General features: G+C 53.7%; 1 protein-coding gene across 1 annotated transcript in view; it reads left to right on the forward strand.

Annotated features, from left to right (window-relative positions):
- LOC117437816 (valine--tRNA ligase-like) overlaps positions 1–27,887 on the forward strand; it is a 62,647-nt gene that overhangs the window by 18,681 nt on the left and 16,079 nt on the right. Inside the window, exons 7-18 of the mRNA XM_034072460.1 lie at positions 1,237–1,356; positions 4,709–4,817; positions 5,556–5,650; positions 7,229–7,319; positions 9,249–9,373; positions 10,321–10,424; positions 11,684–11,842; positions 14,543–14,633; positions 20,479–20,584; positions 21,778–21,848; positions 22,992–23,117; positions 24,474–24,578. Of these exons, the coding sequence (XP_033928351.1) occupies positions 1,237–1,356; positions 4,709–4,817; positions 5,556–5,650; positions 7,229–7,319; positions 9,249–9,373; positions 10,321–10,424; positions 11,684–11,842; positions 14,543–14,633; positions 20,479–20,584; positions 21,778–21,848; positions 22,992–23,117; positions 24,474–24,578 (1,302 nt within the window). The remainder of the gene's footprint in view (positions 1–1,236; positions 1,357–4,708; positions 4,818–5,555; positions 5,651–7,228; positions 7,320–9,248; positions 9,374–10,320; positions 10,425–11,683; positions 11,843–14,542; positions 14,634–20,478; positions 20,585–21,777; positions 21,849–22,991; positions 23,118–24,473; positions 24,579–27,887) is intronic.

The following is a 27,887-nucleotide window of genomic DNA, read 5'->3' on the forward strand; positions in this document are numbered from 1 at the left end:
TCTCTATGTGTCTCTATGGGTCTCTATGTGTCTCTATGGGTCTCTATGGTCTCTATGTGTCTCTATGTGTCTCTATGTGTCTTTATGTCTCTCTATGTGTCTCTATGTGTCTCTATGTGTCTCTATGTGTCTCTATGTGTCTCTATGTGTCTCTATGGGTCTCTATGTGTCTCTATGGGTCTCTATGGTCTCTATGTGTCTCTATGTGTCTCTATGTGTCTTTATGTCTCTCTATGTGTCTCTATGTGTCTCTATGTGTCTCTATGTGTCTCTATGTGTCTCTATGGGTCTCTATGTGTCTCTATGTGTCTCTATGGTCTCTATGGTCTCTATGTGTCTCTATGTGTCTCTATGGTCTCTATGGTCTCTATGTGTCTCTATGGTCTCTATGGTCTCTATGTGTCTCTATGTGTCTCTATGTGTTTCTATGGGTCTCTATGTGTCTCTGTGTCTCTATGTGTCTCTATGTGTCTCTATGGGTCTCTATGTGTCTCTATGTGTCTCTATGTGTCTCTATGTGTCTCTATGTGTCTCTATGGGTCTCTATGTGTCTCTGTGTCTCTATGTGTCTCTATGTGTCTCTATGTGTCTCTATGTGTCTCTATGTGTCTCTATATGTCTCTATGTGTCTCTATGTGTCTCTATGGTCTCTATGTGTCTCTATGTGTCTCTATGTGTCTCTATGTGTCTCTATGGTCTCTATGTGTCTCTATGTGTCTCTATGGTCTCTATGTGTCTCTATGTGTCTCTATGTGTCTCTATGGGTCTCTATGTGTCTCTATGTGTCTCTATGGTCTCTATGTGTCTCTATGTGTCTCTATGGGTCTCTATGTGTCTCTATGTGTCTCTATGGTCTCTATGTGTCTCTATGTGTCTCTATGTGTCTCTATGTGTCTCTATGTGTCTCTATGTGTCTCTATGGGTCTCTATGGTCTCTATGGTCTCTATGTGTCTCTATGTGTCTCTATGGGTCTCTATGTGTCTCTATGTGTCTCTATGGTCTCTATGTGTCTCTATGTGTCTCTATGTGTCTCTATGTGTCTCTATGTGTCTCTATGTGTCTCTATGGGTCTCTATGGTCTCTATGGTCTCTATGTGTCTCTATGTGTCTCTATGGGTCTCTATGTGTCTCTATGGTCTCTATGGTCTCTATGTGTCTCTATGTGTCTCTATGGTCTCTATGTGTCTCTATGTGTCTCTATGGTCTCTATGGGCCCTGACCCCTGTGCCCCACAGAAGATGAGCCGCGCTGTGTGTGAGGCCTTCGTGCGGCTCCATGACCAGGGGCTCATCTACCGCAGCACCCGCATGGTGCACTGGAGCTGTGCCCTGCGCTCGGCCATCTCCGACATCGAGGTAACACTGGCGCTATGGGGCTCTATGGGGCGCTATGGGGCTCTATGGGGCGCTATGGGGTGCTATGGGGCTCTATGGGGCGCTATGGGGTGCTATGGGGCGCTATGGGTGCTATGGGGCGCTATGGGGCGCTATGGGTGCTACGGGTGCTATGGGGCGCTACGGGTGCTATGGGGCTCTATGGGGCGCTATGGGGTGCTATGGGGCGCTATGGGTGCTATGGGGCGCTATGGGGCGCTATGGGTGCTACGGGTGCTATGGGGCGCTACGGGTGCTATGGGGCTCTATGGGGCGCTATGGGTGCTATGGGGCTCTATGGGGTGCTATAGGGCACTGTGGGGCGCTATGGGTGCTATGGGGCTCTATGGGGCACTATGGGGCTCTATGGGGCTCTATGGGGCTCTATGGGGCTCTATGGGTGCTATGGGGTGCTATGGGGCTCTATGGGGCTCTATGGGGCTCTATGGGTGCTATGGGGTGCTATGGGTGCTATGGGGCTCTATGGGGCGCTATGGGTGCTATGGGTCTCTATGGGGCGCTATGGGTGCTATGGGGCTCTATGGGTGCTATGGGGCGCTATGGGTGCTATGGGGCTCTATGGGGCTCTATGGGTGCTATGGGGCTATGGGGCTCTATGGGGCGCTGTGGGGCGCTATGGGACTCTATGGGGCTCTATGGGGCGTTATGGGGTGCTATTGGGCGCTATGGGGCTCTATGGGGCGCTATGGGGTGCTATGGGTGCTATGCGGCTCTATGGGGCGCTGTGGGGTGCTATGGGACTATGGGGCTCTATGGGGTGCTATGGGGCTCTATGGGGCTCTATGGGGCTCTATGGGGCTCTATGGGGTGCTATGGGGCGCTGTGGGGCGCTATGGGTGCTATGGGGTGCTGTGGGGCGCTATGGGGCTATGGGGCTCTATGGGGCTCTGGGGCGCTGTGGGGCGCTATGGGACTCTATGGGGCTCTATGGGGCGCTATGGGGTGCTATGGGGCGCTATGGGTGCTATGGGGCGCTATGGGGCGCTATGGGTGCTACGGGTGCTATGGGGCGCTACGGGTGCTATGGGGCTCTATGGGTCTCTATGCATCTCTATGTGTCTCTATGGTCTCTATGTGTCTCTATGGGTCTCTATGGTCTCTATGGTCTCTATGGTCTCTATGTGTCTCTATGTGTCTCTATGGTCTCTATGGGTCTCTATGGGTCTCTATGTGTCTCTATGTGTCTCTATGGTCTCTATGTGTCTCTATGGGTCTCTATGGTCTCTATGTGTCTCTATGTGTCTCTATGTGTCTCTATGTGTCTCTATGGTCTCTATGGTCTCTATGTGTCTCTATGGGTCTCTATGGGTCTCTATGGGTCTCTATGTGTCTCTATGTGTCTCTATGTGTCTCTATGGTCTCTATGTGTCTCTATGTGTCTCTGTGTCTCTATGTGTCTCTATGGGTCTCTATGTGTCTCTATGGGTCTCTATGGTCTCTATGTGTCTCTATGTGTCTCTATGTGTCTCTATGTGTCTCTATGTGTCTCTATGTGTCTCTATGGTCTCTATGGTCTCTATGTGTCTCTATGGGTCTCTATGGGTCTCTATGGGTCTCTATGTGTCTCTATGTGTCTCTATGTGTCTCTATGGTCTCTATGGTCTCTATGTGTCTCTATGTGTCTCTGTGTCTCTATGTGTCTCTATGGTCTCTATGGTCTCTATGTGTCTCTATGGGTCTCTATGTGTCTCTATGGGTCTCTATGGGTCTCTATGGGTCTCTATGTGTCTCTATGTGTCTCTATGTGTCTCTATGTGTCTCTATGGTCTCTATGTGTCTCTATGGGTCTCTATGGGTCTCTATGTGTCTCTATGTGTCTCTATGTGTCTCTATGTGTCTCTATGGTCTCTATGGTCTCTATGGTCTCTATGGTCTCTATGGGTCTCTATGGGTCTCTATGGGTCTCTATGTGTCTCTATGTGTCTCTATGTGTCTCTATGGGTCTCTATGGGTCCCTATGTGTCTCTATGGTCTCTATGGGTCTCTATGTGTCTCTATGGTCTCTATGGTCTCTATGTGTCTCTATGTGTCTCTATGGTCTCTATGTGTCTCTATGTGTCTCTATGGGTCTCTATGTGTCTCTATGGGTCTCTATGTGTCTCTATGGTCTCTATGTGTCTCTATGGTCTCTATGGTCTCTATGTGTCTCTATGTGTCTCTATGGTCTCTATGGGTCTCTATGTGTCTCTATGTGTCTCTATGTGTCTCTATGTGTCTCTATGGTCTCTATGTGTCTCTATGTGTCTCTATGGTCTCTATGTGTCTCTATATGTCTCTATGGGTCTCTATGTGTCTCTATGTGTCTCTATGTGTCTCTATGTGTCTCTATGTGTCTCTATGGTCTCTATGGTCTCTATGTGTCTCTATGTGTCTCTATGGTCTCTATGTGTCTCTATGGGTCTCTATGGGTCTCTATGTGTCTCTATGTGTCTCTATGTGTCTCTATGGGTCTCTATGGGTCTCTATGGTCTCTATGTGTCTCTATGTGTCTCTATGTGTCTCTATGTGTCTCTATGTGTCTCTATGGGTCTCTATGTGTCTCTATGGGTCTCTATGTGTCTCTATGGGTCTCTATGTGTCTCTATGTGTCTCTATGGGTCTCTATGGGTCTCTATGGTCTCTATGTGTCTCTATGTGTCTCTATGTGTCTCTATGTGTCTCTATGTGTCTCTATGTGTCTCTATGTGTCTCTATGGGTCTCTATGTGTCTCTATGTGTCTCTATGGGTCTCTATGGTCTCTATGTGTCTCTATGTGTCTCTATGTGTCTCTATGTGTCTCTATGTGTCTCTATGGGTCTCTATGTGTCTCTATGTGTCTCTATGGGTCTCTATGGTCTCTATGGTCTCTATGGGTCTCTATGTGTCTCTATGGTCTCTATGTGTCTCTATGTGTCTCTATGTGTCTCTATGTGTCTCTATGTGTCTCTATGGGTCTCTATGTGTCTCTATGTGTCTCTATGTGTCTCTATGTGTCTCTATGTGTCTCTATGGTCTCTATGTGTCTCTATGTGTCTCTATGGTCTCTATGGTCTCTATGTGTCTCTATGTGTCTCTATGGTCTCTATGTGTCTCTATGTGTCTCTATGTGTCTCTATGTGTCTCTATGTGTCTCTATGTGTCTCTATGTGTCTCTATGGTCTCTATGTGTCTCTATGTGTCTCTATGTGTCTCTATGTGTCTCTATGGTCTCTATGTGTCTCTATGTGTCTCTATGGTCTCTATGTGTCTCTATGTGTCTCTATGTGTCTCTATGTGTCTCTATGTGTCTCTATGGTCTCTATGTGTCTCTATGGGTCCCTGTGCTGTCTATAGGTAGACAAGCGCGAGCTCTCTGGCCGGACGCTGCTTCGGGTTCCAGGCTATGGGGAACCAGTGGAGTTTGGGGTCCTGGTGTCCTTTGCCTACCCCCTGGAGGGCAGCGGTGAGGGGGGACCCATAGGGGGTCACTATGGGGTGGGACCCATAGGGGGGTCTCTATGGGGTGGGACCCATAGGGGGGTCTCTATGGGGTGGGACCCATAGGAGATGCAGGACCCATAGTGGGGTCGCTATGGGGTGGGACCCATAGGGGGGTCGCTATGGGGTGGGACCCATAGGGGGGTCGCTATGGGGTGGGACCCATAGGAGATGCAGGACCCATAGCGGGGTCGCTATGGGGTGGGACCCATAGGAGATGCAGGACCCATAGGGGGGTCTCTATGGGGTAGGACCCATAACAGGTGGAGTATCTATGGGGTGGGACCCATAGGAGATGGGGGGACACATGTATGGGGAGACCCATAGGGGGTTAAGGACTTACATGGGGCTATATATGTGGGGCTGCCCCATAGCTGTGTGTGGTGTCTATGGGGCTGCCCCATAGCTGTGTGTGGTGTCTATGGGGCTGCCCCATAGCTGTGTGTGGTGTCTATGGGGGGTATCTATGGGGCTGCCCCATAGCTGTCTATGGGTGTCTATGGGGCTGCCCCATAGCTGTGTGTGGTGTCTATGGGGCTGCCCCATAGCTGTCTATGGGTGTCTATGGGGCTGCCCCATAGCTGTGTGTGGTGTCTATGGGGCTGCCCCATAGCTGTCTATGGGTGTCTATGGGGCTGCCCCATAGCTGTGTGTGGTGTCTATGGGGCTGCCCCATAGCTGTCTATGGGTGTCTATGGGGCAGGGGGGGGGCAGGAGGTGGTCGTGGCCACAACGAGGCTGGAGACGATGCTGGGGGATGTGGCTGTGGCCGTTCACCCTGAGGACCCGCGGTACACGGTGAGGGGCGGGGCTAGGGGAGGGGGCGGGGCTTGGGGAGAGGGCGGGGCTTGGGGAAGGGGGCGGGGCTACAGGCTAAGGGGGCGGGGCTTCAAAGGGGGGCGTGGCTTCAGCCAATGGGGGCGGGGCTTGATCCAATGGGAGGGGCTTCAAATGGGGGGCGTGGTTTCAAATGGGGGCGTGGTTTCAAATGGGGGCGTGGCTTCAGCCAATGGGGGCGTGGCTTCAGCAAATAGTAGTAGCTTCAAATGGGGGCGTGGCTTCGGTCAATGGGGGCGTGGCTTCAACCAATAGGAGTGGCTTCAAATGGGGGCGTGGTTTCAGCCAATGGGGGCGTGGTTTCAGCCAATGGGGGCGTGGCTTCCAATGCGGGCGTGGTTCCGGCCAATGGGGGCGTGGTTTCAGCCAATGGGGGGTGGCTTCAACCAATGGGAGTGGCTTCGAATGGGGGCGTGGTTTCATCCAATGGGGGCGTGGCTTGAGCCAATGGGAGTGGCTTCAAATGGGGGCGTGGTTTCGACCAAATGGGGGCGTGGCTTCAGCCAATGGGAGTGGCTTCAAATGGGGGCGTGGCTTCAACCAATGGGAGTGGCTTCAAATGGGGGCGTGGTTTCGGTCAATGGGGGCGTGACTTCACCCAATGGGGGCGTGGTTTTAGCCAGGGGGCGTGGCTTCAAATGGGGGCGTGGCTTCAAATGGGGGCGTGGTTTCGGCCAATGGGAGTGGCTTCAAATGGGGGCGTGGCTTCAGCCAATGGGGGCGTGACTTCAGCCAATGGGAGTGGCTTCAAATGGGGGTGTGACTTCACCCAATGGGGGCGTGGTTTTAGCCAGGGGGCGTGGCTTCAAATGGGGGCGTAGCTTCGGCCAATGGGGGCGTGGCTTGAACCAATGGGAGTGGCTTCAAATGGGGGCGTGGTTTCGGCCAATGGGGGCGTGGCTTCAACCAATGGGGGCGTGGTTTCGGCCAATGGGGGCGTGGCTTTAACCAATGGGAGCTGCTTCAAATGGGGGCGTGGTTTCAGCCAATGGGGGCGTGGCTTCAAATGGGGGCGTGGCTTCGGCCAATGTGGGTGTGGCTTCAACCAATAGGGGCGTGGTTTCGACCAATGGGGCGTGGCTTCAGCCATTAGGGGCGTGGCTTCAAATGGGGGCGTGGTTTCGGCCAATGGGGGCGTGGCTTCAGCCAATGGGAGTGGCTTCAAATGGGGGCGTGGTTTCGGCCAATGGGGGCGTGGCTTCAGCCAATGGGGGCGTGGCTTCAGCATATGGGGGCGTGGTTTCGGCCAATAGAGGCGTGGCTTCAGCCTATGGGGGCGTGGCTTGAGCCAATGGGAGGGGCTTCGAATGGGGGCGTGGTTTCAGCCAATGGGGGCGTGGTTTCGCCCAATGGGGGCGTGGCTTCAGCCAACGGGAGTGGCTTCAAATGGGGGCGTGGCTTAATCCAATGGGGGCGTGGCTTCAACCAATAGGAGTAGCTTCAAATGGGGGCGTGGTCTCAGCCAATGGGGGCGTGGCTTCCCCATAGGGGGTGTGTCGGTGTGGGTGTGGCCTGACCCAAGCCCCGCCCCCTCCCCAGCACCTCCGGGGCCGTCACGTGGTGCACCCGTTCACGGGGCAGAGGCTGCCGGTGCTGCATGACCCGTTCGTGGACCCACAGTTCGGCACCGGTGAGGGGCTATGGGGTATATGGGGTCTATGGGGTCTATGGGGCTCTATGGGGTATATGGGGTCTATGGGGTCTGTGGGGCTCTATGGGGTATATGGGGCTCTATGGGGGGTCTATGGGGTATATGGGGTATATGGGGTCTATGGGGTATATGGGGTATATGGGGTATATGGGGTCAATGGGGTATATGGGGTCAATGGGGTATATGGGGTATATGGGGTATATGGGGTATATGGGGCTCTATGGGGTATATGGGGTATATGGGGTATATGGGGCTCTATGGGGTCTATGGGGTGTATGGGGTATATGGGGTCTATGGGGTATATGGGGCTATATGGGGTGTCTATGGGGTCTATGGGGTCTATGGGGTCAATGGGGTCTATGGGGTATATGGGGTCTATGGGGTATATGGGGCTATATGGGGGGTCTATGGGGTCTATGGGGCTCTATGGGGGGTCTATGGAGTCTGTGGGGCTCTATGGGGCTCTATGGGGGGTCTATGGGGCTCTATGGGGTGCTATGGGGGTCTATGGGGCTCTGTGGTCTCTATGGGGTCTATGGGGTATATGGGGTCTGTGGGGTCTGTGGGGCTCTATGGGGCACTATGGGGGGTCTATGGGGTCTGTGGGGGGTCTATGGGGCTCTATGGGGGGTCTATGGGGCTCTATGGGGTGCTATGGGGGGTCTATGGGGCTCTGTGGTCTCTATGGGGTCTGTGGGGTCTATGGGGTCTGTGGGGTCTGTGAGGCTCTATGGGGGGTCTATCGGGCTCTATGGGGGGTCTATGGGGCGCTATGGGGGGTCTATGGGGCTCTATGGGGGCTCTATGGGGCTCTATGGGGCGCTATGGGGGGTCTATGGGGCTCTATGGGGGGTCTATGGGGCTCTATGGGGCGCTATGGGGTCTGTGGGGGCTCTATGGTCTTTCTCTATGGGTCTCCCTCTATTGGTCCCTATGGGTTTCTATGGGGTCTCTATGATCTCTATGGGTCTCTATGTGTCTCTATGGTCTCTATGGTCTCTATGTGTCTCTATGGGTCTCTATGGTCTCTATGTGTCTCTATGTGTCTCTATGTGTCTCTATGGGTCTCTATGGTCTCTATGGGTCTCTATGGGTCTCTATGGGTCTCTATGGGTCTCTATGGGTCTCTATGGTCTCTATGTGTCTCTATGGGTCTCTATGGGTCTCTATGGGTCTCTATGGTCTCTATGGGTCTCTATGTGTCTCTATGGGTCTCTATGGGTCTCTATGTGTCTCTATGGTCTCTATGTGTCTCTATGTGTCTCTATGGTCTCTATGGGTCTCTATGGTCTCTATGTGTCTCTATGGGTCTCTATGTGTCTCTATGGTCTCTATGTGTCTCTATGTGTCTCTATGGTCTCTATGTGTCTCTATGGGTCTCTATGTGTCTCTATGTGTCTCTATGTGTCTCTATGGTCTCTATGGGTCTCTATGTGTCTCTATGTGTCTCTATGGTCTCTATGTGTCTCTATGGTCTCTATGGGTCTCTATGTGTCTCTATGGTCTCTATGTGTCTCTATGGTCTCTATGGGTCTCTATGTGTCTCTATGGTCTCTATGTGTCTCTATGGTCTCTATGTATCTCTATGTGTCTCTATGGTCTCTATGGTCTCTATGGTCTCTATGTGTCTCTATGTGTCTCTATGGTCTCTATGTGTCTCTATGTGTCTCTATGTGTCTCTATGTGTCTCTATGTGTCTCTATGTGTCTCTATGGTCTCTATGTGTCTCTATGGTCTCTATGTGTCTCTATGTGTCTCTATGTGTCTCTATGTGTCTCTATGGGTCTCTATGTGTCTCTATGGTCTCTATGTGTCTCTATGTGTCTCTATGGGTCTCTATGTGTCTCTATGTGTCTCTATGGGTCTCTATGTGTCTCTATGGTCTCTATGTTCTCTCCTCCCCCCCAGGTGCAGTCAAGGTCACCCCCGGCCATGACGCCACCGACTTCGATGTGGGTCAGCGACACCATCTGCCCTCCCCCTGCATCCTGGACGATGAGGGGCGGCTGCAGGACGTGCCCCCCCCCTTCCTGGTGTGTGGGGCGCTATGGGGCTCTATGGGGTGCTATGGGGCGCTATGGGGTCCTATGGGCTCTATGGGGTGCTATGGGCTCTATGGGGTGCTATGGGGCGCTATGGGGTGCTATGGGCTCTATGGGGTGCTATGGGGCGCTATGGGGCTCTATGGGCTCTATGGGGCGCTATGGGGCTCTATGGGCTCTATGGGGCTCTATGGGGTGCTATGGGGCTCTATGGGTCTCTATGGGCTCTATGGGGCTCTATGGGGCGCTATGGGGCTCTATGGGGCGCTATGGGGTGCTATGGGCTCTATGGGCTCTATGGGGCGCTATGGGGCTTTATGGGGTGCTATGGGCTCTATGTGGCTCTATGGGGTTCTATGGGCTCTGTGGGGCGCTATGGGGCGCTATGGGATGCTTAGGTTCTCTGTGGCTCTATGGGGCGCTATGGGCTCTATGGGCTCTATGGGTCTCTATGGGGCTCTATGGGCTCTATGGGTCTCTATGGGTCTCTATGTGCTCTATGGGGCTCTATGGGCTCTATGGGGCTCTATGGGTCTCTATGGGGTGCTATGGGGTGCTATGGGCTCTATGGGGCTCTATGGGTCTATTTGGGGCTCTATGGGTCTCTATGGGGCTCTATGGGGCGCTATGGGGTGCTATGGGCTCTATGGGGCGCTATGGGGCTCTATGGGGCTCTATGGGTCTCTATGGGTCTCTATGGGCTCTATGTGGCTCTGTGGGGTTCTATGGGCTGATGGGGCGCTATGGGGTCTATGGGTTCTATGTGGCTCTATGGGGTGCTATGGGCTCTATGTTCTCTATGGGTCTCTATGGTGCTCTATGGGCTCTATGGGTCTCTATGTGTCTCTATGGGTCTCTATGGTGCTCTATGTGCTCTATGGGTCTCAATGGGTCTCTATGGGTCTCTATGGGGTGCTATGGGGTCTGTCTCCCCACAGGGCATGCCGCGGTTCCAGGCCCGCACTGCAGTGATGGAGGCACTGAAGGAGCGGGGGCTGTTCCGGGGGGTCACTGAGAACCCCATGGTGGTGCCCATCTGCAGGTGGGGGCAATGGGGATCTATGGGGGTCAATGGGGTCAATGGATGTCAATGGGTACCAATAGGCATCAATGGGTACCAGTGGGTATCAATGGTTATCAATGGGTGCCAATGGTACCAATGGTTATCAGTGGGCATCAATGGGTACCAATGGGCATCAATGGGTACCAGTGGGTATCAATGGTTATCAATGGGTGCCAATGGTACCAATGGGTGTCAATGGGATCAATGGGTGTTAATGGGTATCAATGGGTACCAATAGGTGTCAATGGGTGTCAATGGGTACCAATGGGTGTCAATGGGTATCAATGGTTATCAATGGTTATCAATGGGTGCCAATGGGATCAATGGGTGTCAATGGTTATCAATGGGTCTCAAAGAGTATCAGTGGGTACCAATAGTATCAATGGGTGTCAATGGGTGTCAATGGATATCAATGGGTACCAATGGCTCTCAATGGCTCTCAATGGGCATCAATGGGTGTCAATGGGTATCAGTGGGGCTCAGTGGGTGTCAGTGGGTGTCAATGGGTATCAATGGGCATCAATGGCTCTCAATGGGTGTCAATGGGTATCAATGGTTATCAATGGGTATCAATGGGTGTCAATGGGTATCAATGGGTATCAATGGGTCTCAGTGGGTATCAATGGGTGTCAATGGGTGTCAATGGGTATCAATGGCTCTCAATGGGTATCAATGGGATCAATGGTTATCAGTGGATGTCAATGGGTGTCAATGGGTACCAATGGGTATCAATGGCTCTCAATGGGCACCAATGGCTCTCAATGGGTGTCAATGGTTATCAATGGATCCCAATGGATCCCAATGGGTCTCAATGGGTATCAATGGCTCTCAATGGGTATCAATGGCATCAATGGTTATCAGTGGATGTCAATGGGTATCAATGGGTGTCAATGGTTATCAATGGGTACCAATGGGATCAATGGTTATCAGTGGATGTCAATGGGTGTCAATGGTTACCAATGGGATCAATGGATCCCAATGGATCCCTATGGGGTGTCAATGGGTATCAATGGGTACCAATGGTTATCAATGGATCCCAATGGGTGTCAATGGTTATCAATGGATCCCAATGGGTGTCAATGGTTATCAATGGATCCCAATGGGTGTCAGTGGTTATCAATGGATCCCAATGGCTCTCAATGGTTACCAATGGTTATCAATGGATCCCAATGGATCCCCATGGGTATCAATGGATCCCAATGGATCCCTATGGGCTCTCAATGTCTCTCTGTCCGCAGCCGGTCCCAGGACGTGCTGGAGCCTGTCCTGCGCCCCCAGTGGTTCCTTCGCTGCTCAGCTCTGGCTGCAGCAGCTGCTGCTGTTGTCAGGGGGGGGGAACTGAGGCTGCGGCCGGCGGCTCACACACGGACATGGCTGCAGTGGATGGACAACATCCGGTGAGTGACATAGAGACACATAGAGACACATAGAGACACATAGAGACACATAGAGACACATAGAGACACATAGAGACACATAGAGACCCATAGAGACCATAGAGACACATAGAGACCATAGAGACACATAGAGACCCATAGAGACCCATAGAGACCCATAGAGACACATAGAGACACATAGAGACCATAGAGACACATAGAGACACATAGAGACACATAGAGACACATAGAGACCATAGAGACACATAGAGACCATAGAGACACATAGAGACACATAGAGACACATAGAGACACATAGAGACACATAGAGACCATAGAGACACATAGAGACCATAGAGACACATAGAGACCATAGAGACACATAGAGACACATAGAGACACATAGAGACACATAGAGACACATAGAGACCATAGAGACCATAGAGACCATAGAGACCATAGAGACACATAGAGACCATAGAGACACATAGAGACCATAGAGACCATAGAGACCATAGAGGCACATAGAGACCATAGAGACCATAGAGACCATAGAGACACATAGAGAACATAGAGACACATAGAGACCATAGAGACCATAGAGACCATAGAGACCATAGAGACTATAGAGACCCATAGAGACACATAGAGACACATAGAGACACACAGAGACACATAGAGACACATAGAGACCCATAGAGACCATAGAGACCATAGAGACCATAGAGACTATAGAGACCCATAGAGACCATAGAGACCATACAGACCATAGAGACACATAGAGACCATAGAGACCCATAGAGACCATAGAGACCATAGAGACCATAGAGACCCATAGAGACACATAGAGACACATAGAGACACATAGAGACCATAGAGACACATAGAGACCATAGAGACCATAGAGACCATAGAGACTATAGAGACCCATAGAGACCCATAGAGACACATAGAGACACATAGAGACCATAGAGACACATAGAGACACATAGAGACCATAGAGACACATAGAGACCATAGAGACCATAGAGACTATAGAGACCCATAGAGACCCATAGAGACCATAGAGACACATAGAGACACATAGAGACCATAGAGACACATAGAGACCATAGAGACCATAGAGACTATAGAGACCCATAGAGACCCATAGAGACACATAGAGACACATAGAGACCATAGAGACACATAGAGACACATAGAGACACATAGAGACACATAGAGACACATAGAGACACATAGAGACCATAGAGACACATAGAGACACATAGAGACCATAGAGACCATAGAGACACATAGAGACACATAGAGACACATAGAGACCATAGAGACACATAGAGACCCATAGAGACACATAGAGACACATAGAGACACATAGAGACCATAGAGACACATAGAGACACATAGAGACACATAGAGACCATAGAGACACATAGAGACACATAGAGACACATAGAGACACATAGAGACCATAGAGACCCATAGAGACCCATAGAGACACATAGAGACACATAGAGACCCCATAGAGACCCCATAGCAACCCACAGCAACCCATAGAGACCCATAGTGACCCCATAGGGACTCATAGAGACACATAGGGACCCACAGTGACCCCATGGAGACACGTAGGGACCAACAGGGACACATAGAGACCCATAGGGACCCACGGCGACCCATAGCGTGAGCCATAGCGTGACCCATAGCATGACCCATAGCAACCCACAGCATGACCCATAGCAACCCACAGCATGACCCATAGCATGACCCATAGCATGACCCATAGCATGACCCATAGCATGACCCATAGTGTGACCCACAGCATGACCCATAGCATGACCCATAGCATGACCCACAGCATGACCCATAGCAACCCACAGCATGACCCACAGCGTGACCCATAGCGTGACCCATAGTGTGACCCATAGCATGACCCATAGCATGACCCATAGCATGACCCATAGCATGACCCATAGTGTGACCCACAGCGTGACCCACAGCATGACCCATAGCGTGACCCATAGCATGACCCATAGTGTGACCCACAGCATGACCCATAGCATGACCCACAGCATGACCCACAGCATGACCCACAGCATGACCCATAGCATGACCCATAGTGTGACCCACAGCATGACCCACAGTGTGACCCATAGCCTGACCCACAGCATGACCCATAGCATGACCCATAGTGTGACCCACAGCATGACCCATAGCATGACCCATAGTGTGACCCACAGCATGACCCATAGCGTGACCCACAGCGTGACCCATAGCATGACCCACAGCATGACCCATAGCGTGACCCACAGCGTGACCCATAGCGTGACCCATAGCATGACCCATAGCATGACCCATAGCATGACCCATAGCATGACCCATAGCGTGACCCATAGCATGACCCATAGCATGACCCATAGCATGACCCATAGCATGACCCATAGCGTGACCCACAGCATGACCCACAGCATGACCCATAGCATGACCCATAGCGTTACCCATAGCATGACCCATAGCATGACCCATAGCATGACCCATAGCGTGACCCACAGCATGACCCACAGCGTGACCCATAGCAACCCACAGACCTGAGCCCAGCCCTGCCTGGTACTGACCCACATTGCTGCCCCATAGACCTGCCCCACAGCCCCAAACCCCACAGCCCTATAGGGATCCCATAGGGCCCCCTTGCTATGGGGCTGACCCCAATGTCCCCCCCCATAGGGATTGGTGCATCTCTCGCCAGCTCTGGTGGGGCCATCGCATCCCTGCTTACTTCATCACCATTGATGACCCCAACATCCCCCCCGGCAAGGTCAGTGTGGGGCTGGGGGCGCTATGGGGCTGGGGTGCTATGGGGCTGGGGTGCTATGGGGCTGGGGTGCTATGGGGCTGGGATGCTATGGGGCTGGGGGGGTGCTATGGGGCTGGGGGGGTGCTATGGGGCTGGGATGCTATGGGGCTGGGGGTGCTATGGGGCTGGGGTGCTATGGGGCTGGGGGGATGGTATGGGGCTGGGGTGCTATGGGGCTGGGGGGGTGCTATGGGGCTGGGGTGCTATGGGGCTGGTGTGCTATGGGGCTGGGGTGCTATGGGGCTGGGGTGCTATGGGGCTGGGGGTGCTATGGGGCTGGGGTGCTATGGGGCTGGGGTGCTATGGGGCTGGGGTGGTGCTATGGGGCTGGGGTGCTATGGGGCTGGGGGTGCTATGGGGCTGGGGTGCTATGGGGCTGGGGTGCTATGGGGCTGGGGGCGCTATGGGGCTGGGGGGGTGCTATGGGGCTGGGGGATGCTATGGGGCTGGGATGCTATGGGGCTGGGGTGCTATGGGGCTGGGGTGCTATGGGGCTGGGATGCTATGGGGCTGGGGGGTGCTATGGGGCTGGGGTGCTATGGGGCTGGGGTGCTATGGGGCTGGGGGTGCTATGGGGCTGGGGTGCTATGGGGCTGGGGGTGCTATGGGGCTGGGGTGCTATGGGGCTGGGGGTGCTATGGGGCTGGGGTACTATGGGGCTGGGGGTGCTATGGGGCTGGGGTGCTATGGGGCTGGGATGCTATGGGGCTGGGGGTGCTATGGGGCTGGGGTGCTATGGGGCTGGGGTGCTATGGGGCTGGGGTGCTATGGGGCTGGGGGTGCTATGGGGCTGGGATGCTATGGGGCTGGGGTGCTATGGGGCTGGGGTGCTATGGGGCTGGGATGCTATGGGGCTGGGGGGTGCTATGGGGCTGGGGTGCTATGGGGCTGGGGTGCTATGGGGCTGGGGGTGCTATGGGGCTGGGGTGCTATGGGGCTGGGGGTGCTATGGGGCTGGGGTGCTATGGGGCTGGGGGTGCTATGGGGCTGGGGTACTATGGGGCTGGGGGTGCTATGGGGCTGGGGGGATGCTATGGGGCTGGGATGGTGCTATGGGGCTGGGGGGGTGCTATGGGGCTGGGGTGGTGCTATGGGGCTGGGGGTGCTATGGGGCTGGGGGATGCTATGGGGCTCGCTATGGGGCTGGGAGGTGTTATGGGGCTGCAGGCTGCTATGGGGTGCAGGGATGCTATGGGGCTGGTGTGCTATGGGGCTGGGATGCTATGGGGCTGGGGTGCTATGGGGCTGGGGTGCTATGGGGCTGGGGGTGCTATGGGGCTGGGGTGTTATGGGGCTGGGGTGTGCTATGGGGCTGGGGTGCTATGGGGCTGGGATGCTATGGGGCTGGGGTGCTATGGGGCTGGGATGCTATGGGGCTGGGGGGATGCTATGGGGCTGGGGTGCTATGGGGCTGGGGTGCTATGGGGCTGGGATGCTATGGGGCTGGTGTGCTATGGGGCTGGGATGCTATGGGGCTGGGGTGCTATGGGGCTGGGATGCTATGGGGCTGGGGTGTGCTATGGGGCTGGGGGTGCTATGGGGCTGGGGGTGCTATGGGGCTGGGGTGCTATGGGGCTGGGGGTGCTATGGGGCTGGGGGGGTGCTATGGGGCTGGGGTGCTATGGGGCTGGGGTGCTATGGGGCTGGGGTGGTGCTATGGGGCTGGGGTGCTATGGGGCTGGGGGTGCTATGGGGCTGGGGGGGTGCTATGGGGCTGGGGGTGCTATGGGGCTGGGGTGCTATGGGGCTGGGGGTGCTATGGGGCTGGGGGTGCTATGGGGTTGGGGTGCTATGGGGCTGGGGTGCTATGGGGCTGGGGGTGCTATGGGGCTGGGGGTGCTATGGGGCTGGGGGTGCTATGGGGCTGGGGTGCTATGGGGCTGGGGGTGCTATGGGGCTGGGATGCTATGGGGCTGGGGGTGCTATGGGGCTGGGGGTGCTATGGGGCTGGGGTGCTATGGGGCTGGGGGTGCTATGGGGCTGGGGGGATGCTATGGGGCTGGGGGGTGCTATGGGGCTGGGGTGCTATGGGGCTGGGGTGCTATGGGGCTGGGGGTGCTATGGGGCTGGGGGATGCTATGGGGCTGGGGGGTGCTATGGGGCTGGGGTGCTATGGGGCTGGGGGATGCTATGGGGCTGGGGTGCTATGGGGCTGGGGGTGCTATGGGGCTGGGGTGCTATGGGGCTGGGATGCTATGGGGCTGGGGTGCTATGGGGCTGGGGGTGCTATGGGGCTGGGGGATACTACGGGGCTGGGGGGGTGCTATGGGGCTGGGGGTGCTATGGGGCTGGGGTGCTATGGGGCTGGGGGTGCTATGGGGCTGGGGTGCTATGGGGCTGGGATGCTATGGGGCTGGTGTGCTATGGGGCTGGGATGCTATGGGGCTGGTGTGCTATGGGGCTGGGATGCTATGGGGCTGGGGTGCTATGGGGCTGGGGTGCTATGGGGCTGGGGGGATGCTATGGGGCTGGGGGGATGCTAAGGGGCTGGGGTGCTATGGGGCTGGGGGATGCTATGGGGCTGGGGTGCTATGGGGCTGGGATGCTATGGGGCTGGGATGCTATGGGGCTGGGGGGATGCTATGGGGCTGGGGTGCTATGGGGCTGGGGGATGCTATGGGGCTGGGGTGCTATGGGGCTGGTGTGCTATGGGGCTGGGATGCTATGGGGCTGGGATGCTATGGGGCTGGGGGGATGCTATGGGGCTGGGGTGGTGCTATGGGGCTGGGGTGCTATGGGGCTGGGGTGCTATGGGGCTGGGGTGGTGCTATGGGGCTGGGGTGGTGCTATGGGGCTGGGGTGCTATGGGGCTGGGGTGCTATGGGGCTGGGGGGATGCTATGGGGCTGGGGTGGTGCTATGGGGCTGGGGGGATGCTATGGGGCTGGGGGTGCTATGGGGCTGGGGGGTGCTATGGGGCTGGGGGGTGCTATGGAGCTGGGGGGTGCTATGGGGCTGGAGTGCTATGGGGCTGGGGGATGCTATGGGGCTGGGGGATGCTATGGGGCTGGGGTGCTATGGGGCTGGGGGGATGCTATGGGGCTGGGGGGATGCTATGGGGCTGGGGGATGCTATGGGGCTGGGGTGCTATGGGGCTGGGGTGGTGCTATGGGGCTGGGGTGGTGCTATGGGGCTGGGGTGCTATGGGGCTGGGATGCTATGGGGCTGGGGGGATGCTATGGGGCTGGGGGGGTGCTATGGGGCTGGGGGTGCTATGGGGCTGGGGTGGTGCTATGGGGCTGGGGGTGCTATGGGGCTGGGGTGCTATGGGGCTGGGGTGGTGCTATGGGGCTGGGGGTGCTATGGGGCTGGGGTGCTATGGGGCTGGGGTGGTGCTATGGGGCTGGGGGTGCTATGGGGCTGGGATGCTATGGGGCTGGGGGGATGCTATGGGGCTGGGGTGGTGCTATGGGGCTGGGGGATGCTGTGGGGCTGGGGTGCTATGGGGCTGGGGTGCTATGGGGCTGGGGGGGTGCTATGGGGCTGGGGGGATGCTATGGGGCTGGGGGGGTGCTTTGAGGCTGGGATGCTATGGGGCTGGGGTGGTGCTATGGGGCTGGGGGGATGCTATGGGGCTGGGGGATGCTATGGGGCTGGGATGCTATGGGGCTGGGGGGATGCTATGGGGCTGGGGGCTGCTATGGGGCTGGGGGGATGCTATGGGGCTGGGGGCTGCTATGGGGCTGGGGGGATGCTATGGGGCTGGGGGATGCTATGGGGCTGGGGTGCTATGGGGCTGGGGGGTGCTATGGGGTTGGGGGATGCTATGGGGCTGGGGGGTGCTATGGGGCTGGGGTGGTGCTATGGGGCTGGGGGTGCTGTGGGGCTGGGGTGCTATGGGGCTGGGGTGCTATGGGGCTGGGGGGGGTGCTATGGGGCTGGGGGGATGCTATGGGGCTGGGGGGGTGCTATGGGGCTGGGGGGGTGCTATGGGGCTGGGGGATGCTATGGGGCTGGGGGATGCTATGGGGCTGGGGTGCTATGGGGCTGGGGTGCTATGGGGCTGGGGGTGCTATGGGGCTGGGGTGCTATGGGGCTGGGGGGGTGCTATGGGGCTGGGGGGGTGCTATGGGGCTGGGGGATGCTATGGGGCTGGGGGATGCTATGGGGCTGGGGTGCTATGGGGCTGGGGTGCTATGGGGCTGGGGGGGTGCTATGGGACTGGGATGCTATGGGGCTGGGGGGATGCTATGGGGCTGGGGGGTGCTATGGGGCTGGGGGTGCTATGGGGCTGGGGGTGCTATGGGGCTGGGGGGTGCTATGGGGCTGGGGTGCTATGGGGCTGGGATGGTGCTATGTGTCTCTATGTGTCTCTATGTGTCTCTATGGTCTCTATGGTCTCTATGGTCTCTATGTGTCTCTATGTGTCTCTATGGTCTCTATGTGTCTCTATGTGTCTCTATGGTCTCTATGTGTCTCTATGGGTCTCTATGTGTCTCTATGTGTCTCTATGTGTCTCTATGGTCTCTATGGTCTCTATAGTCTCTATAGTCTCTATAGTCTCTATAGTCTCTATGGTCTCTATGTGTCTCTATGGTCTCTATGTGTCTCTATGGTCTCTATGTGTCTCTATGGTCTCTATAGTCTCTATGGTCTCTATGGTCTCTATGTGTCTCTATGTGTCTCTATGTGTCTCTATGGTCTCTATGTGTCTCTATGTGTCTCTATGGTCTCTATGTGTCTCTATGGTCTCTATGTGTCTCTATGTGTCTCTATGTGTCTCTATGTGTCTCTATGGTCTCTATGTGTCTCTATGTGTCTCTATGGTCTCTATGGTCTCTATAGTCTCTATAGTCTCTATAGTCTCTATAGTCTCTATGGTCTCTATGTGTCTCTATGGTCTCTATAGTCTCTATGGTCTCTATAGTCTCTATGGTCTCTATAGTCTCTATGTGTCTCTATGGTCTCTATGGTCTCTATGTGTCTCTATGGTCTCTATGTGTCTCTATGTGTCTCTATGGGTCTCTATGGGTCTCTATGGTCTCTATGGTCTCTATGGGTCTCTATGGTCTCTATGTGTCTCTATGTGTCTCTATGTGTCTCTATGGTCTCTATGTGTCTCTATGGTCTCTATGGTCTCTATGTGTCTCTATGTGTCTCTATGGTCTCTATGGTCTCTATAGTCTCTATGGTCTCTATAGTCTCTATGGTCTCTATAGTCTCTATGGTCTCTATGTGTCTCTATGTGTCTCTATGTGTCTCTATGTGTCTCTATGGTCTCTATGGTCTCTATAGTCTCTATGGTCTCTATAGTCTCTATGTGTCTCTATGGTCTCTATGTGTCTCTATGTGTCTCTATGGTCTCTATGGTCTCTATAGTCTCTATGGTCTCTATAGTCTCTATGGTCTCTATAGTCTCTATGTGTCTCTATGGTCTCTATGTGTCTCTATGTGTCTCTATGTGTCTCTATGGTCTCTATGTGTCTCTATGGTCTCTATGTGTCTCTATGTGTCTCTATGTGTCTCTATGGTCTCTATGGTCTCTATGGTCTCTATGTGTCTCTATGTGTCTCTATGGTCTCTATGTGTCTCTATGTGTCTCTATGGTCTCTATGTGTCTCTATGGTCTCTATGTGTCTCTATGTGTCTCTATGTGTCTCTATGGTCTCTATAGTCTCTATGGTCTCTATAGTCTCTATGGTCTCTATGGTCTCTATAGTCTCTATGGTCTCTATAGTCTCTATGGTCTCTATAGTCTCTATGGTCTCTATGGTCTCTATAGTCTCTATAGTCTCTATGGTCTCTATAGTCTCTATGGTCTCTCTCTATAGTCTCTATGGTCTCTATAGTCTCTATGGTCTCTGCAGGACGGGGATGGGAAGTTCTGGGTCAGTGGGAGGACTGAGGAAGAGGCTCGAGAGAAGGCAGCAAAACGGTTCCACGTGACCCCAGAGCGCGTGACCCTGCGGCAGGGTCAGCATGGGGTCAATGGGGATCAATGGGGGCAATGGGGTCAATGGGGATCAATGGGGTCAATGGGGATCAGTGGGGATCAATGCGGTCAATGGGGATCAATGGGGATCAATGGGATCAATGGGTGTCAATGGGATCAATGGGGTCAATGGGGACAAAGGGGGTAATGGGGGTAATGGGGTAATGGGGATCAATGGGGGTCAATGGGGATCAATGGGATCAATGGGGTCAATGGGGATCAATGGGGTCAATGGGGATCAATGGGGATCAATGGGATCAATGGGGATCAATGGGTGTCAATGGGTGTCAATGGGTGTCAATGGGATCAATGGGGATCAATGGGGATCAATGGGTGTCAATGGGATCAATGGGGATCAATGGGGATCAATGGGATCAATGGGGATCAATGGGTGTCAATGGGATCAATGGGGATCAATGGGGATCAATGGGTGTCAATGGGATCAATGGGGATCAATGGGGATCAATGGGTGTCAATGGGTGTCAATGGGATCAATGGGGATCAATGGGGATCAATGGGTGTCAATGGGATCAATGGGGATCAATGGGGATCAATGGGTGTCAATGGGATCAATGGGGATCAATGGGGATCAATGGGATCAATGGGATCAATGGGGATCAATGGGTGTCAATGGGTGTCAATGGGATCAATGGGGATCAATGGGTGTCAATGGGGATCAATGGGTGTCAATGGGGATTAATGGGGATCAATGGGTGTCAATGGGATCAATGGGTGTCAATGGGGATCAATGGGTGTCAATGGGGTCAATGGGATCAATGGGATCAATGGGATCAATGGGGATCAATGGGGATCAATGGGTGTCAATGGGTGTCAATGGGATCAATGGGGATCAATGGGGTCAATGGGGATCAATGGGGTCAATGGGTGTCAATGGGTGTCAATGGGATCAATGGGGATCAATGGGGTCAATGGGGATCAATGGGGTCAATGGGTGTCAATGGGTGTCAATGGGGATCAATGGGATCAATGGGATCAATGGGGATCAATGGGGATCAATGGGATCAATGGGGTCAATGGGATCAATGGGTGTCAATGGGGATCAATGGGGATCAATGGGATCAATGGGGATCAATGGGTGTCAATGGGTGTCAATGGGATCAATGGGTGTCAATGGGATCAATGGGTGTCAATGGGGTCCCTGTGTCCCCCCCAGATGAGGATGTTCTGGACACCTGGTTCTCCTCTGGCCTCTTCCCCTTCTCCATCTTCGGGTGGCCGGAACCGGTGAGCACTGGGGGGTCTATGGGGCAGTTTGGGGCATTTTGGGGCATTTTCGGGTCATTTTGGGTTATTTTGGGGTGTTTTAGGGGTCTTTTTTGGTTGGTTTTGGGGTCTTTTTTGAGTCATTTCAGGGTCATTTTGGGGTCTTTTTGGGTCTTTTGGGGGTCTTTTTGGGGTGGTTTTGGGGTCTCTTTGGGGTCATTTTGGGGTCATTTTGGGTCATTTTAGGGTTTTTTTTGGTCATCTTGGGGCCATTTTGGGGTCTTTTTTGGGTCATTTTGGGTCTTTTTGGGGTCATTTTGGGGTGGTTTTGGGGTGTTTTGGGTGTATTTGGGGTGTTTCTTGAGTGTTTTTGGGGTATATTTGTGGTGGTTTTGGGTGTTTTGGGCTGTTTTTGGGGTGTATTTGGGTGTATTTGGGGTTTATTTTTGTGTATTTGGGTGTATTTGGGGTGTATTTGGGCTGTTTTCGGGTGTATTTTGGTCTATTTGGGTGTATTTGTGTGGTTTTGGGGTGTATTTGTGTGTATTTGTGTGTATTTGGGGTGTATTTTGGTGTATTTGGGGTGTATTTGGGCTGGTTTTGGGGTGTATTTGGGGTGTTTTGGGCTGTTTTCGGGTGTATTTGGGGTGTATTTGTGTGTATTTGGGTGTATTTGGGGTGTATTTGTGTGTTTTTGGGCTGTTTTCGGGTGTATTTGGGTGTATTTGGGTGTTTTTCGGGTGTATTTGGGCTGTTTTCAGGTGTATTTGTGTGTTTTTGGGTGTTTTTGGTCTGTTTCCGGCTGTATCTGTGTGTATTTGTGTGTATTTGGGCTGGTTTCGGGCTGTTTTTGGGCTGTTTTCGGGTGTTTTCGGGTGTATTTGTGTGTATTTGGGTGTATTTGGGCTGTTTTCAGGTGTATTTGGGGTGTATTTGGGGTCTATCTGTGTGTATCTGTGTGTATTTGGGGTGTATTTGGTTGTATTTGGGTGTATTTGGGTGTATTTAGGTGTATTTGGGGTGTATTTGGTGTGTTTCTGTGTGTATCTGTGTGTATTTGTGTGTATTTGGGCTGTTTTCGGGTGTATTTGTGTGTATTTGGTCTGTTTCCGGCTGTATCTGTATTTGGTGTGTTCCTGCCCCTGATCTCTGCCTGTTCCACAGACTGAGGATCTCTCCGTGTTCTATCCGGGGTCTCTGCTGGAGACAGGACATGACATCCTGTTCTTCTGGGTGGCCAGGATGGTGATGCTGGGGCTGGCGCTGACAGGGAGGCTGCCGTTCCGGGAGGTACCGGAGCCAAAAACACCTCAAACTGAGCCCAAAACTGAGCTGAAAACAGCTGAAACTGACCCAAAACTGAGCCGAAAACAGCTGAAACTGACCCAAAACTGAGCCAAAAACACCTCAAACTGACCCAAAACTGAGCCAAAAACATCTGAAACTGACCCAAAACTGAGCTGAAAACAGCTGAAACTGACCCAAAACTGAGCCAAAAACACCTGAAACTGACCCAAAACTGAGCCAAAAACAACTGAAACTGACCCAAAACTGACCCAAAAACACCTGAACTGAGCCAAAACTGAGCCAAAAACAGCTGAAACTGACCCAAACTGACCCAAAATCACCTGAAACTGACCCAAAATCACCTGAAACTGACCCAAAAACACCTGAAACTGACCCAAAACTGAGCCGAAAACACCTGAAACTGACCCAAAAACACCTGAAACTGACCCAAAAACACCTGAAACTGACCCAAAACTGAGCCAAACTGAGCCAAAAACACCTGAAACTGACCCAAAACTGAGCCGAAAACACCTGAAACTGAGCCAAAAACACCTGAAACTGACCCAAAACTGAGCCAAACTGAGCCAAAAACACCTGAAACTGACCCAAAACTGAGCCGAAAACACCTGAAACTGACCCAAAACTGAGCCAAACTGAGCCAAAAACACCTGAAACTGACCCAAAACTGAGCCGAAAACACCTGAAACTGAGCCAAAACTGAGCCGAAAACACCTGAAACTGACCCAAAACTGAGCCAAAAACACCTGAAACTGACCCAAAAACACCTGAAACTGACTCAAACTGACCCAAAACTGACCCAAAAACACCCGAAACTGACCCAAACTGACCCAAAACCACCTCAAACTGACCCAAAACTGAGCCGAAAACACCTGAAACTGACCCAAAAACACCTCAAACTGACCCAAACTGACCCAAAAACACCTCAAACTGACCCAAACTGACCCAAAAACACCTCAAACTGACCCAAAACTGACCCAAAAACACCTCAAACTGACCCAAACTGACCCAAAAACACCTCAAACTGACCCAAACTGACCCAAAAACACCTCAAACTGACCCAAAACTGACCCAAAAACACCTCAAACTGACCCAAAACTGACCCAAAAACACCTCAAACTGACCCAAACTGAGCCGAAAACACCTGAAACTGACCCAAAAACACCTCAAACTGACCCAAACTGACCCAAAAACACCTCAAACTGACCCAAACTGAGCCAAAAACACCTGAAACTGACCCAAAACTGACCCAAAATCACCAGAAACTGACCCAAACTGACCCCAAATCCCCCAACCCCCTAACCCCCTATAGGACACCCCTAACCCCCCCTCCCCCCCCAGGTTTACCTTCACGCCATCGTCCGCGATGCTCATGGGAGGAAGATGAGCAAATCCCTTGGGAATGTCATCGACCCCTTGGATGTCATCCATGGGATCACCCTGCAGGTGGGGGAGGGGCTATGGGGCTCTATGGGGCTCTATGGGGCGCTATGGGGTGTCTATGGGGCTCTATGGGGTGTCTATGGGGTGTCTATGGGGCTCTATGGGGTGTCTATGGGGTGTCTATGGGGCTCTATGGGGCTCTATGGGGCTCTATGGGTGTCTATGGGGTGTCTATGGGTGTCTATGGGGTGTCTATGGGGCTCTATGGGGTGTCTATGGGGCTCTATGGGGTGTCTATGGGGCTCTATGGGGTGTCTATGGGGTGTCTATGGGGCTCTATGGGGCTCTATGGGGTGTCTATGGGGCTCTATGGGTGTCTATGGGGTGTCTATGGGGCTCTATGGGGTGTCTATGGGGTGTCTATGGGGCTCTATGGGTTGTCTATGGGGTGTCTATGGGGGGTCTATGGGGTGTCTATGGGGCTCTATGGGGCTCTATGGGGTGTCTATGGGGTGTCTATGGGGCTCTATGGGGTGTCTATGGGGTGTCTATGGGGCTCTATGGGGCTCTATGGGGTGTCTATGGGGTGTCTATGGGGTGTCTATGGGGCTCTATGGGGTGTCTATGGGGCTCTATGGGGTGTCTATGGGGTGTCTATGGGGCTCTATGGGGTGTCTATGGGGCTCTATGGGGTGTCTATGGGTGTCTATGGGGCTCTATGGGGTGTCTATGGGGTGTCTATGGGGCTCTATGGGGTGTCTATGGGGCTCTATGGGGTGTCTATGGGGTGTCTATGGGGCTCTATGGGGTGTCTATGGGGCTCTATGGGGTGTCTATGGGGTGTCTATGGGGCTCTATGGGGTGTCTATGGGGCTCTATGGGGTGTCTATGGGGTGTCTATGGGGCTCTATGGGGCTCTATGGGGCTCTATGGGGTGTCTATGGGGCTCTATGGGGCTCTATGGGGTGTCTATGGGGTGTCTATGGGGTGTCTATGGGGCTCTATGGGGTGTCTATGGGGTGTCTATGGGGCTCTATGGGGTGTCTATGGGGCTCTATGGGGCTCTATGGGGTGTCTATGGGGCTCTATGGGGCTCTATGGGGTGTCTATGGGGTGTCTATGGGGCTCTATGGGGTGTCTATGGGGTTCTGTGGGGTGTCTATGGGGCTCTATGGGGTGTCTATGGGGCTCTATGGGGTGTCTATGGGGTGTCTATGGGGTGTCTATGGGGCTCTATGGGGTGTCTATGGGGTGTCTATGGGGTGTCTATGGGGCTCTATGGGGTGTCTATGGGGCTCTATGGGGTGTCTATGGGGTGTCTATGGGGCTCTATGGGGCTCTATGGGGTGTCTATGGGGCTCTATGGGGTGTCTATGGGGTGTCTATGGGTGTCTATGGGGTGTCTATGGGGTGTCTATGGGGTGTCTATGGGGCTCTATGGGGTGTCTATGGGGCTCTATGGGGTGTCTATGGGGTGTCTATGGGGCTCTATGGGGTGTCTATGGGGTGTCTATGGGGCTCTATGGGGTGTCTATGGGGCTCTATGGGGTGTCTATGGGGTGTCTATGGGGCTCTATGGGGTGTCTATGGGGTGTCTATGGGGCTCTATGGGGTGTCTATGGGGCTCTATGGGGCTCTATGGGGTGTCTATGGGATGTCTATGGGGCTCTATGGGGTGTCTATGGGGTGTCTATGGGGCTCTATGGGGCTCTATGGGGTGTCTATGGGGCTCTATGGGGCTCTATGGGGTGTCTATGGGGGTCTATGGGGTGTTTATGGGGTGTCTATGGGGTGTCTATGGGGCTCTATGGGGCTCTATGGGGTGTCTATGGGGTGTCTATGGGGGCTCTATGGGGTGTCTATGGGGCTCTATGGGGTGTCTATAGGGTGTCTATGGGGCTCTATGGGGCTCTATGGGGTGTCTATGGGGTGTCTATGGGGTGTCTATGGGGCTCTATGGGGCTCTATGGGGTGTCTATGGGGTGTCTATGGGGCGCTACGGGGTGTCTATGGGGCTCTATGGGGTGTCTATGGGGCTCTATGGGGTGCTATGGGGTGTCTATGGGGCTCTATGGGGTGTCTATGGGGCTCTATGGGTGTCTATGGGGCTCTATGGGGCTCTATGGGGCTCTATGGGGTGTCTATGGGGCTCTATGGGGTGTCTATGGGGTGTCTATGGGGTGTCTATGGGGCTCTATGGGGTGTCTATGGGGCTCTATGGGGTGTCTATGGGGTGTCTATGGGGTGTCTATGGGGCTCTATGGGGTGTCTATGGGGTGTCTATGGGGGTCTATGGGGTGTCTATGGGGGGTCTATGGGGTTCTATGGGGTGTCTATGGGGCTCTATGGGGCTCTATGGGGCTCTATGGGGTGTCTATGGGGTTCTGTAGGGTCTCTATGGGGCTCTATGGGGTGTCTATGGGGCTCTATGGGGTGTCAATGGGGTGTCTATGGGGCTCTATGGGGTGTCTATGGGGTGTCTATGGGGGTCTATGGGGTGTCTATGGGGGGTCTATGGGGCTCTATGGGGTGTCTATGGGGTGTCTATGGGGCTCTATGGGGCTCTATGGGGCTCTATGGGGTGTCTATGGGGTTCTGTAGGGTCTCTATGGGGCTCTATGGGGTGTCTATGGGGCTCTATGGGGTGTCTATGGGGCTCTATGGGGCTCTATGGGGCTCTATGGGGTGTCAATGGGGTGTCTATGGGGCTCTATGGGGTGTCTATGGGGCTCTATGCGTCTCTATGGGTCTCTGTGGGGTCTCTATGTGCTCTCTATGGTCTCTATGGGTCTCTATGTGTCTCTATGGTCTCTATGTGCTCTCTATGGTCTCTATGGGTCTCTATGGGGTGTCTATGGGTCTCTATTGGGCTCTATGGGTCTCTATGGGTCTCTATGGGTCTCTATGGGTCTCTATGGTCTCTATGGGGTCTCTATGGGGTGTCTATGGGTCTCTATGGGTCTCTATGGTCTCTATGTGTCTCTATGGGTCTCTATGGGTCTCTATGGGTCTCTATGTGTCTCTATGGTCTCTATGGGTCTCTATGGGGTGCCTATGGGGCTCTATTGGGCTCTATGGGTCTCTATGGGTCTCTATGGTCTCTATGGGTCTCTATAGGGTCTCTATGGGGTCTCTATGGGGCTCTATGGGTCTCTATGGGTCTCTATGGGGTCTCTATGGGTCTCTATGGTCTCTATGGGTCTCTATAGGGTCTCTATGGTCTCTATGGGTCTCTATAGGGTCTCTATGGGGTCCCTATGGGTCTCTATGGGTCTCTATGGGTCTCTATGGGTCTCTATGTGTCTCTATGGGTCTCTATGGGTCTCTATGGTCTCTATGGGTCTCTATGGGTCTCTATGGGTCTCTATGGTC

The sequence above is a fragment of the Melopsittacus undulatus genome, chromosome 28 (genome assembly GCF_012275295.1).
Source record: "Melopsittacus undulatus isolate bMelUnd1 chromosome 28, bMelUnd1.mat.Z, whole genome shotgun sequence".
In the NCBI taxonomy this organism is placed as follows: domain Eukaryota; kingdom Metazoa; phylum Chordata; class Aves; order Psittaciformes; family Psittaculidae; genus Melopsittacus; species Melopsittacus undulatus.